This window comes from Helicoverpa armigera, chromosome 27 (assembly GCF_030705265.1).
Source record: "Helicoverpa armigera isolate CAAS_96S chromosome 27, ASM3070526v1, whole genome shotgun sequence".
Classification (NCBI taxonomy): domain Eukaryota; kingdom Metazoa; phylum Arthropoda; class Insecta; order Lepidoptera; family Noctuidae; genus Helicoverpa; species Helicoverpa armigera.
This window is the reverse complement of record NC_087146.1, coordinates 1,021,224-1,033,329: the sequence shown is the minus strand read 5'-3', so window position 1 is coordinate 1,033,329 and position 12,106 is coordinate 1,021,224. Positions and strand designations below refer to the sequence as shown.

Below are 12,106 nucleotides of genomic sequence, written 5' to 3'. Positions count from 1 at the left end.
AAAAGATGTAACATAGAAACAAAATAAATAAATAATACATAGGTTATAAAAACTTACAGATTTTAGAACTCCGCTAGTTTTTGAGATGAAATAGAAATCAATAAATATTACTACTGATCCATTCTCAATGTTTTGATCTATTATTAAAGTTTTTGACAAACAAAATTTGATTTTTATATATTTGAAGCAGCAGATTCCAATGTTCAGCTCAAAATAACGATTATTTTATAAGTAAAGCTGCTTTAAAATTTTTCAAAACGGCTTTCCTTGCTGATTTAAATGTAAAAGATTATCGAGACAATGATGACAAACCGTGCGATGTGCAATCAACAGATTCACAGTGGTGATACACGCATGCTGCCTTCCTACTGAAAGTCTCTTCAACATTTTCTTTACCATATACAGTTCAAATAATCTTTATTTACCGACATTCCTACATAATACCCCATATAAATTCTCTCTATTCTTCACCAGATGTCTCCTTCTATTCACGAACGAGATAATATCGTCGTCGGAGCTGCTCTGCGTGACGGCGCCGTTCCTGTGCCGACATCCGGAGTTACAGAAGTGGCTGCAGGACTTCCTGGGGCCACCTTCTCCGCCACACACTCCTACGAATACTTTGCATAGCGGTAAGTTGGATTTTAACACTAGTTTTAGGCTTTCAGTTGAGTCCTAAAAATATTACGTATGTTCTTATAGTATTGTGACTTAGTAACAAACAAAAACCCTTTTTATTATAGTAGTACAAGCCGTTTTCCCGCGGTTTCAACCGCGTTTCGTGGTATGTACTTCGCGTACCTGGATAAACAATATAGCCTATATGTTACTCGGGAAGAGTGTAGCTTTCCAACAGTCAAAGAATTTAAAAAATCGAGCCAGAGTTTATCCATTATGAACAAACAAAATTAAAAAAAAAACTCTTTAAAGTGTTAGTATAGATACATAAATGGAAAAGAAAAACTATTTCCCATGCCAAATAATTGGATCTTTTCAAAGTACATAGAACATTGGAAGAATTTTTCAAATCGTACTTGTAGTTCCTGAAATTGAAGTTATGTATATGTGTATGTTGACTTTTCAACTGAAAAAGGTATATGTACAATCCCCCCCATCCCGTTGCTAGCCTCAATAGGTTTGACAACTGCGTACAAGGGGGTATATCAAGCTTAGCATTGGAAGCATTGCACAGCACACCCTGACGTGCAGTGTGCCGAAAATGTTCATACAAATATATTACCACCATGATGATCTATTAGTCACATCACATTGTGCTCAGAAGGTCTCAGGTTCGATGCCTGGCATGTTTATGTCGGTCTTGCTTGTGATCTCTCTCCGGCCTTGTCGCTTTACCGTCCATCGCGCTATGAGAGTGAAGCAATAGTGAGTGCACCTGTGTCCAAGCAAATGTGCGTGCACTATAATATGTCCTGAGCAGCTGGCTGATCTCCTTGTAGGGTCCATATTGTTTCTAATCATAATGGTACCACGTGTGTAACATATTTTTTCATATTATTTTTTTTTTTTTTTATGGAATGCTAATAAAGAATCGAGTATTGAGAATAATGATGATCTTATTTCCTCAGGCTACAACAACTCAGGTTTGGGTGTGTCTACGGGCGGCGTGTTCGACCGAGCTCGGCATGACAAGCGCTACGAGCCGATCGGCCAGCTCGGGGCACAGCTGCGCCACGACCGGCCGCAGGGCGACGCCGCCATGGATATAGGTAATGTATTACTTTATTATCCACTAAAACTTGTAATTTTAGGCCTCTTGTTGACAAGCTAGGGGATTGTTGGCGCGAGTTGCCGCGGCGGCTGGTACATAAAGGGCTTAAGAAGGGACTTGGTGGGTTTTAGTCAGTCTGACACTCCTTTACGCTGCGGTCACAGCGGGAGTCGTCATTTGATGATTCCCCATCAAAAAATAAAATAAAGTCATATTTCAACTATGTTGGGATCAGTTGCCAGTCTAATCGTAATTAGTTTAGTACCTGTGTGCCATGTGTAGGAGGTGGGTTTCCAAAAATTCTTTCCTACTTATACAAAGGAGATGTAATTTAACTGGGAACTGTAAGTTATTTTATAGAGACAATGATGACAAACCGTGCGATGTGCAATCAACAGATTGTCTGTGGTGATACACGCATGCTGCCTTCCTATTGATATGTCTCTTTTATACATATTTTACCTTCAATTTGCGCGTTATAGAGAAAGGAAAGATGGTAGCCGGTGTCGAATATCGTAATATCGCCCTTATCGAAACTGTTCTATTTACATAAAGCAAGCAGATTGACGCTACGTTAAATGTAACTGTTACAGAATAAATAAACTCTGATAGATTGACGACGGCTACCAACTTTCTTTCTATATACAGTCACATATCTGAATTCCTCACTACTATATTCACTTTTAAAACAAAATAATTCACCAGCAACCTTCTACCCCCCAGATCTAACAACCTGCAAGCGCCTCGGCACGTCATACTGCGCCCTCCCGCGTGAAGCCGCGGCTCGTCGCTGCTCCGGGCGCACGGCGCTGTGCCGCGACGTGCTGAACGACACGTGGGTGTCCTTCCCCACGTGGAGCGAGGACTCCACCTTCGTTACCTCGCGCAAGACCATGTATGAGGAGTATATTTATCGCTGCGAGGATGAGCGGTTTGAGGTTAGTACCACTTTGTCATAAAGTTAAATAAATGTACGGTAGACTGCACATCAGTGGTGACTGTCATGCACCTTGACTCAATAGTAATAAGTACGATTTTCCTATAAAACTATTACCACTGACCTGAAGTTGACTGTACATGAAAATAGAATAAATAAATAAACTTTTTAAAGAATATAGGGACATAACGATATGAATATAGAGCAAGTCATTATTGTAATTACTAATTACAATAATGACTTGATGAATGACTTACAAGATCTGTTTTGTTAGTAATTACTAAAAAACAGATCTTGTTTATCTGAATAAATGATTTATTATTATGTCTCTGTCACAATTAAATTAGAAAGAAATACTTTCATAAATAACGTTTGTGGATTTCAAGGATGTGTTAAATGTTAAATTATAATAACCTAAAAAGCGCACTTTGCCTAGTAAGGTCTTTGACCTTGTGACAATAAAAATCTGTGTTTAAAAAATCTAGGTCCACATGATTAAATTTTGGCTCACATCCAGTATTCAAGTTCAAAGATCTTTAATTCATTTATGTGTGACAATTACACAACAATACTATATGCGAGGAATATATGCGTAGCACAAAGTTTTTTAATAATAACTAGATATTTCACTACTTACCAAGTATCTTAGTTCCATTTAAAATATTCCTATATTAAACTCTATTTTTCCTCTTTTCAGCTGGACGTAGTTATAGAAACGAACGCATCAACAATCAGAGTCCTAGAAGGAGTCCAGAAGAAGCTGTCCCGCATGACGGCGGAAGACGCCGCCAAGTACCGGCTGGACGAGTGCCTCGGCGGACACTCGCCCACCATACACCAGCGGGCGCTGCGCCGGATATACGGTGATAAGGTGGTACGATCGAGACGGACTACTAGGCATGCTGTGCAAATATCTAGGGTAGAATGGGGTAGAAATTTGGGTAAAATAGGAGGTAAAAAGGGGGTAGAAATTAGGTAAAATAGAGGGTTAGAAGATGGGGGTAGAAATGGGTTAGAAGATGGGGTAGAAATTCGGTAAAAAGTAGGAAGGAACTAGTGAAAACGAGGTAGAAAAGGGGGGAGACGATAGGGTAAACATTTGGGTAGAAAAGTAGGATAAAATGTGGGGTATTTAGGGGTAATAAAGTAGGCTTTAAAATGGGATACTGGTGATAGAGAGGCAGGCTAGACTCTAGCTAGACAATGGGGTATTTGATGTTACAAGAAGAGAATAAACATAGTAATATTTATTAAATAAATAAATAAATCAAAAATTTGGAGTATATGGGTGGAATTGTGAGTCTAGTTGGATAGAAAACAGTGGGGTTATCGTGAAGGTGTCATGGGGGATAGATCTAGCTATGTAAGGCAGTAAAAAATATGTTTCAAAGTGGTAGATAATGAAGTAAGATTAGTAAGAACTGATTTGTTATTGAGGGGTTAGCGAAGCATACTTTATTTGCTATTTACATTTTTAATTTCACAGTCTGCTACTTTTTTTTATTATTTTCGCATTGTTTTTATTTATACACAGCATTGCATGCCTTTGTCTATGCTCCTTTATATTTAGTTTTAGTTAGTTTTAAGTTGGTTATGGTATATTATGTTTATTTTAGTTTTGAATTGCACTTTTGCACTTTGTTTTATACCCTTTGTGAAGTAAATATAAGCTTTAAAGTAAAAAAAAGCACCAGGTTCGAAACCTGCCAAGTTAGACATGCTTTCCAATTTTTTTTAAATTCTTTTTGAGTTGAATGGTGAAGGGAACATAAGTCTATTCATAAAGAGACTACCTAAAATTTCATGAATAAATTGGTTGTTCTTTAATGGTAATAGAAAATATAGTAAGTTCAACTCAGTCGTGCGCGCGGCCTTATGTGTGGGTAACCCTTGTACATATACAGTGACTTTGTGTGCGTGACAAGAGGTACAGTCGGGTACAATACAGTTATTTAGGGGTTATATGGGAGTGTGTGGTGTTTAAAGAAAAGCAGTTATTACGTAATTTAATGTTTATTTATTTATAATGATTATGAATCGCTACTTGAAAAATCAAATGATGAATTTTCGGATTCGCTACTCTCCAAGATGAATTATAAATTCTGACTTCATGTCAAAATGTCTATAGTATTCTTCTTTTTTCTTTTGTACATGTCGACAAGTATTACCCCACATTCCTTCATCAATTTGACTTAAACGTTCATTTATGAGTTTCATTATTTCCGTCTTATTTTGGTCGACATTATGCGAAGCAATTTAATTTATTTTAATTCCCCACACATTTTGTTTACATTATTATACTAGATTATCCCTCTTTTTAAATTCTTAGTCCACACTTTTATTTATTGTCCGCGTACCCCCAGCCTGAAAATATGTAAGGAGTATTTAATTCATCTTAGATATTTCACCTTATTTATTTCTTAGATACTGTCAATGTCAATTTGAAAAGACGTATGAGAAAATAATGAAAAACCATATTTAATAATAAAAAGCTTTGAGTCGTGAATAACTAGTATTTTCGTAAACGACTGTACCCATAACAAAAAGCGATAAGAACACGTCATGCTCGGACGACGTCACTGTCACACGAATGAAAGTTGTATATTTACAAGCCGACGCACACATAGGGCCGCGCGCAAATCTGAGTTGAACTATCTATACCAAAGTTTTGAAACCTTTTCAAGGAAGGCATGAGCAAACGTAGTTAGATGCTTAGTATGAGCAAAAATGTAGCCGTGTAGTTGCATTATAAGCTGTAGTAGTTTTACAAATTATGGTGATAATTAATAAAGTGGTTTAAATATTGTAACTTCATATGAATGTTTGTTTGTCACACTTTCGCGTAAATCGGCTGAAGCTAGATATCTGTTTATAATAAATCTTAATATAAATGTATAAACTGATGAAATATTTCCAGCTAAAACAGCTGGTAAACTAATTAACGCTCAATTATCTGTGTGAGAGGATGCCTATGTCCAGCAGTGGGACGATTACAATTCATATTGATATGAATGGCTTATGATGATTGTTTAAAAAAACACCGAAACAAACTCAAAAGTCCTACAGACAAATCTACCTCTTTATCAATTAACACCATATTATATCTATAATAAGCTACCTTTCATATTCTACAACGAAGTTTTGCTATTGTTACAGGCGGTGGATATTATAGCTGGTCTCAAGAAGAACCCTGTGGTGGCGGTGCCCGTTGTACTGCGGAGACTGAAAGCCAAGGAGGACGAGTGGCGGGAGGCGCAGAAAGTGAGTTTTTTAACTGTATTTTATGATCTGAAAAATAAATATAGGTATTAGACGAAATAAGGCTGATAAATAGCGCTTTTCTGATGTTGTAATTGTACTTGAATGGGTGTAAGTTATTGTATGATCAAATGATTGATATGCTAAGCCTATTTTATAACAGCTGTATTTACACAATCAACGCAATAAAGATTATTTACAAGACCCTGAAATACTCAAATGTTTAACAGTATTTCTGTGGCAAATAAATATTATTTATTCATTTTATTCACTACTTTTCTGAAATAAATAGTGATGAAAGAAAATATCTGAAACTTTCATATTTGGCAAGTGTTTCTGATAGATGATTTTCGAGACAATGATGACAAACCGTGCGATGTGCAATCAACAGATTGTCTGTGGTGATACACGCATGCTGCCTTCCTACTGATATGTCTCTAAAAATATCGCTCATTATACCATGCTTTTTACTATTAAAAATAAACACAAAAGTAAGACCTTTCCATCTGTTCTCAGAAACATGTATTTAAAACAATTGTGACTTTCGATTTGTTAAAATTGTTACGAAGCTACACCATGTCACAAGGAAGCTTGTGAAACCGCAGACAAAATATAGTTACAAATAAAACTAAATCACTAATGAAATGAATTTCAAGATTTTATCTGATGAAAACAATTTGTAATTTCAAGTCAAAAAGCATGGTATATCTAAGTACTACAAATTACTATACAAAACAAAATTTAAAAACCACACAAAATAACCAACCATTTACCCCACAGGGCTTCAACAAGCAATGGCGCGAACAAAACGAGAAGTACTACTTGAAGTCTCTCGACCACCAAGGCATCAACTTCAAACAGAATGACTTGAAGGCCATGCGCTCGAAGTCGCTGTTCAATGAAGTCGAAGCCGCGTACGCTGCCCGAAGACCAGGACCGCATGTTGTGGTCGATTATAAGATGCAGAGTCGGCAGGAAGGTGAGAATAACCAAATTTTTTAAACATAGTTTTATATACAACTAGCTTTTGCCCGCGGCTTCGCTCCCGTCAACTGACTTCTCTACTTCACCCTATTTTTTTTTTTCATAAGAACCTTCTCCTGACAATAACAAACACATCAAAAAAAGAATTAGCCAAATTGGTCCAGGCGTTGTTGAGTTATGCGCTTACCCAACACATTTTGCGATTCATTTTTTATATTATAGATATACTAGCTTCAGCCAATGGTTTAACCCGCGACCCTTGGGAATTACACGAACCCGGATAAAAAGTAGCTTATAGCGTTCCTCGATAAATGGGCTATCTACCACTGAAAGATTTTTTCAAATCGGACCAGTACTTCTATAGTAGTAGGTGCTATAGTAATATAGCTATATAAATTTGTATAAATTATAAATATAAAATGGTCCTTTCTAATATCCATCTGCCTAGCCTTTTCCCAACTATGTTGGGGTTCGCTGCCAGTTTAACTGTATGCAGCACCAGAGTGCTACATAGAACGACTATTTATACTACTTGCTAATATTATACAAAATAACTGTGTGTCTGTTGTTCAAAACTATTGAACAGATTCAGTTTTCAAATAGAGTGTAATAGAGCCTAAGAAAGGACACAAGAAACATTTATCCTTACGCGGGAAATGGTTCTCTCACGACTGCAATGGAACTGAGAAAAGCTAGCGTCGTATTATATTTTACTAAAACCAGTTATAAATATTATTATAGTATAATTATCATTACTACAGCGCTGACCTTGAACAAACATCTCGCGCGAATTACGTAATATAAACTGCGCGTTACTCTATAAATGTTTTTCCTTATTTATATTTTTACATACCTACAAAACTACTAATAATTTGTTATGTTTTACCTATTATGACAATGTGTAAAGGTTTATAAACTTTCGCGTCTTATACACGTCATATTTTTACCCAATCGGGACTGATTCTCTATATTTTTTTTCTTTAAAAATGTCTATTCTATAGTATTGCTTGAAATAATGCGTAAGATATTATACTTCTAATTTTCCGTTATAAATCGATTAAAATTAAGGAAATGCCTACGCGTATAATAATTTCCATTCCATAGCATTATTAAATGTTGCAATGTTCGTCTTCCTTCCGATTCAATTACTTAATTAAACATGATTCGTTTCCTTGTAACTGTGTTTCTATACATATGAGCATTGGAAGTGAAAACACATTTGATTTAATTGTAGTTACATCTACCGATACTAATGAACAAGCTCTTAGGTATTGGATTTACTAAGGGGTATAGGGTTGCCCGGGTAACCGGATTGAGCAAGCCAGACAGGCAATCGCTTCTTGTGGCACACTGGTACTCAGCTGCATCCGTTTAGACTGGAAGCTGACTCCAACATAGTTTTAAAAATCTTAAATACTTCTTTTTATCAAGTGACTTTTCTCAAATCCGCCTGATGACCTCTGACGTGCAATTATAATAATAACCGGCTACTATTGAGTAGCAATTGGGGACGCCAACTTACTCTCATGGTGTATAAATCCATGTTATATTTCATGATAACTAAATCTTCCTTCTTATTACAGCAATAAAAATCCTCCGCGACACAGCAGAGCTTCTAATCCACCACGCTCGACGTCAGACAGCGATCCAGAAGACTGAGAAGCGTCGCATCAAGCAGTTACTGCGCCAGTTCCTGCCAGACCTGTTCGCGCATCCTCGACAGCCGCTGTCTGATGACGAGAGGGATGAAGGTATGTGCTCATCATCATCTCCCGAGCCTTTTCCTTGGATAAGATACAGATAAAAAGTCATTTATTCAAAGTAAGCTGAAAATCAGCACTTTTTGGAGGTCAAATTTACAAAAGGACAGCAAAATGCCTGCCCTTCTCCAATTCCTGTGTTTTTGCTGGGAAGAAGTTCCCAACTATGTTGGGGTCGGCTTCAGGTCTATACCAGTGTTTTACAAGGAGTGTCTGCTTATCTGATAAAACTCAGATAAAATGACGAGCGGAGATGTCATAACGGAAAATCTCCTAAGAAAGTAGCGCGACAACATGCGGGTGTGTGGTACGAGGACAGTCACTGTCACCGCCATTTTTTGTAAAACTAAAAGTCTTCGACAAATGTGTCAATAACCCCAAACGCTCGTTGGTTCACTCGTAACTGATCGTTTTGGTCATGCCAACCGTACATCTACACTAATATTATAAAGAGTATTTGATATAGGATAGTCTACCTGCCTTATGGCATCTCCGCTCTTCTTTCATTCCTTTGTAATCAGAATTGACTAGAACAGTGTTATTCCAACTATGGGGACTTTTAAAGTATAGTTGAGACAATGATGACAAACCGTGCGATGTGCAATCAACAGATTGTCTGTGGTGATACACGCATGCTGCCTTCCTACTGAAAGTCTCTTGTAACCCCATAATTAGCGCATAGCTTCCATCCGCATCCCGAGAGAAATACTTCCCTCACAAGGATAAAAAATAGCCCCTATGTTGTTCTTATGTAAAAGTTATGTATTACTGACAAGCTTAATTGAAATCCATTGAGTAGTTTGAGGGTAAATACATACAAACACACAGTCTTTCGCCTTTACAATATTAATGTGATTAAAATACCTACACTTTTTGGGAATATATCACTAGTCGTTATTTACCAAAATACTAGGATTCAGACCCTACTCTTTCACTAGTCATTATTTACCAAAATACTATTACTCATTATATAAAAAGTAATTCAAGGTCATCCCAACATTTTCGGATCACCTAGTTAAACATGTAACATTGAATCGAAGTGGGTCGAGGTTACACAAAACATTAGTATGTATTTATGTTTAAATACTATTGTTATTGCTATTTAGATTTGCATGTTTAAAGATATGCTAAGTTTTACATTATCACGCGATGTATTTGATCTGCAATCATATTGTAATGCTGTAGTTTGTTTGAATGCGATAATCTCTGTAACTACTGGACCAATTTAAAAAAATATTTCAGTGTTAGATAGCTAATTAATAGAAAAGGGTAGATACTTCAAACAAAAGGATTTGGACATTTCGCTGTGGAACAAATATTTAAGAAATCCAAGGTTAGAGATACATTTTATAATTACTCATTGATCTATACTGAAAATGTGAATGTGTGTTTGTCTGTCTGAGTGAAACTCTTGATTTTAAAACTCAATATTCAATTCTTTATAGGCGTTCCTTATGTTATATAGGTGGTACATTTCGTAGTCTAGAAACAATATGGACCCTATAGGGCACAGCTTAAAGAAGTTTTATATTATTTCAGTTTTATCCAAGTGCTTGAAGTATTTCTCTCATTACTCTGTTATATACTAAATTATATTATTCAACAAACGCTATATATATATATCACATATATTTTACATCCTTTCTACACAATAGTGTGGTACTATATAATAATTAAAAACAGATCTGTTTGGTTGCGCAGACGACAAGGACGAAGCCGGCAGTCCCGGCAGCCCGCCAGCCGACGCCAATGATAACACCAGCAATTCTGTTAAACAGGAGAAGCAGGAGGTAAGCATTGTCTTTATATAATTCATCATCATCATCAGCCTATCGCAGTCCACTGCTGGACATAGGCCTCTCCAAGTGCACGCCACTGGGATCGATTTTCGGCTTCTCGCTTTATATAATTAAATCTCAGTATTGGATTGTAATGGAAAAACAAGAAAAGCTTCGAAACTGCTAAATCGATTCGAAAAGTTCTTCCATGAGTTACACTGTCATCATACATGACATAACTTTTGGCGATTTAACTTATGTTAACTGTGGCCATTGAACTCATTTTTACATAACTATGTATATTAAGATTTCAATGCATGCCCGCAAAGAACTATATCAGTTTTGATATAGTAAAACGTTTACGATAAATGGATTGTGCCAAAGCTTCAAAAAATAATCATCATTTTTTATTATTGTATAGTCTAAATTCTCTCTCTAACTTATATTTCTGGAAGCAGATCTTTAACGTGAATCTTAATAGTGTTTAAATTCATTACTGTAAAATGATGTTTCCAAGATTCCCAAAAATACTAATATGCATTTATTTTGTCCACAGTCATCAGAATCTGATAACGCGTCCGACAAGAGCGGGAAAAATAATAAGAATAAGGAAAATAAGCCTAAGAACAATAATAATACTGATAGTAAAGGTAAGTTTATTAACAATACATATACATACTTATGTAGTTCTTATCGAGACAATGATGACAAACCGTGCGATGTGCAATCAACAGATTGTCTGTGATGATACACGCATGCTGCCTTCCTACTGATATGTCTCACTTAAATCTATAAAAAAAGGTTAGTGGTCTTACCACAAAAACATTTAAACGTCAGTTTATGCCTTGTCTAAAAAAATGACAAATTATGACGTTGACATATGGTTCATTTTGCAGCCAAAATTTTATTAGACAAGTGTAAAACAGGGTTTAAAGTTTTTGTAGTAAGGCCCTATATGTTTGAACCGCATTGAGAACCTCCATCTTGGTTAAAAACTCACAACAACTTCAAAATTTCAGTTGTTTACCAAAATAAAAACCATTTTCGAGGGTAAATAGTTAAAAAAAAAACACGCTAGTCATGTATTGTCATCAGAACTCAGAGCGTGTGCAAAATTTCATCCTAATCGAAGACCGGGAAGTGGGTCAAATTCAAATTCCAAGATTTTCTTACATACATAGTTACACGAGAAGCTAATATAAGCGTGTAAATTAATGTCAAATTGTATTATTCCCACTCAAAATATCCTCACCTGAAACCTGTTTGGATTATTTACTTAAGTTTTATTTAATTGTCTTTATAGAAAGTTCGAATGCATCAGCGAATAGCGTGAAGCGAACGAGCAGTAACGAGGAGATGTCCATGAAGACTGAGATTAAAGCGGAGCCCGAGCTCGACGATGATTATAGAGATCATCCGCCTAATGTGAGTTATATTACATACGTATTGTGGTCTAAAGAATTTGGGTTTTGCTGGTTTTGTACTTGGTGATTAATACTTTAATGAAACAGCATTTCCGTCGAATAAACTTACAAAGCAGTTTATTATTCTATCAAAGACTACTACAAAAGTTGAAAGTTTATCAAAATTTCAATTTCAATAGCTAATTTAGTTATAGCAGTCGCGTTAGCGACCACTGGACCAATGAGGCAGTCATATT

The 12,106-nt window shown here is 36.2% G+C and overlaps 1 protein-coding gene across 10 annotated transcripts in view; it reads left to right on the top strand.

The window, feature by feature from the left end:
* LOC110382249 (paired amphipathic helix protein Sin3b) overlaps positions 1-12,106 on the top strand; it is a 41,188-nt gene that overhangs the window by 27,977 nt on the left and 1,105 nt on the right. For 5 of the 10 annotated variants that reach the window (XM_064042180.1, XM_064042181.1, XM_064042183.1 and 2 more), the window contains exons 16-25: positions 475-632; positions 1,587-1,727; positions 2,453-2,667; positions 3,364-3,540; positions 5,823-5,927; positions 6,705-6,903; positions 8,492-8,659; positions 10,352-10,458; positions 11,003-11,096; positions 11,750-11,871. In XM_064042180.1, the coding sequence (XP_063898250.1) occupies positions 475-632; positions 1,587-1,727; positions 2,453-2,667; positions 3,364-3,540; positions 5,823-5,927; positions 6,705-6,903; positions 8,492-8,659; positions 10,352-10,458; positions 11,003-11,096; positions 11,750-11,871 (1,486 nt within the window). The remainder of the gene's footprint in view (positions 1-474; positions 633-1,586; positions 1,728-2,452; positions 2,668-3,363; positions 3,541-5,822; positions 5,928-6,704; positions 6,904-8,491; positions 8,660-10,351; positions 10,459-11,002; positions 11,097-11,749; positions 11,872-12,106) is intronic. The other 5 variants (XM_064042188.1, XM_064042186.1, XM_064042187.1 and 2 more) reach the window with 3 other exon arrangements.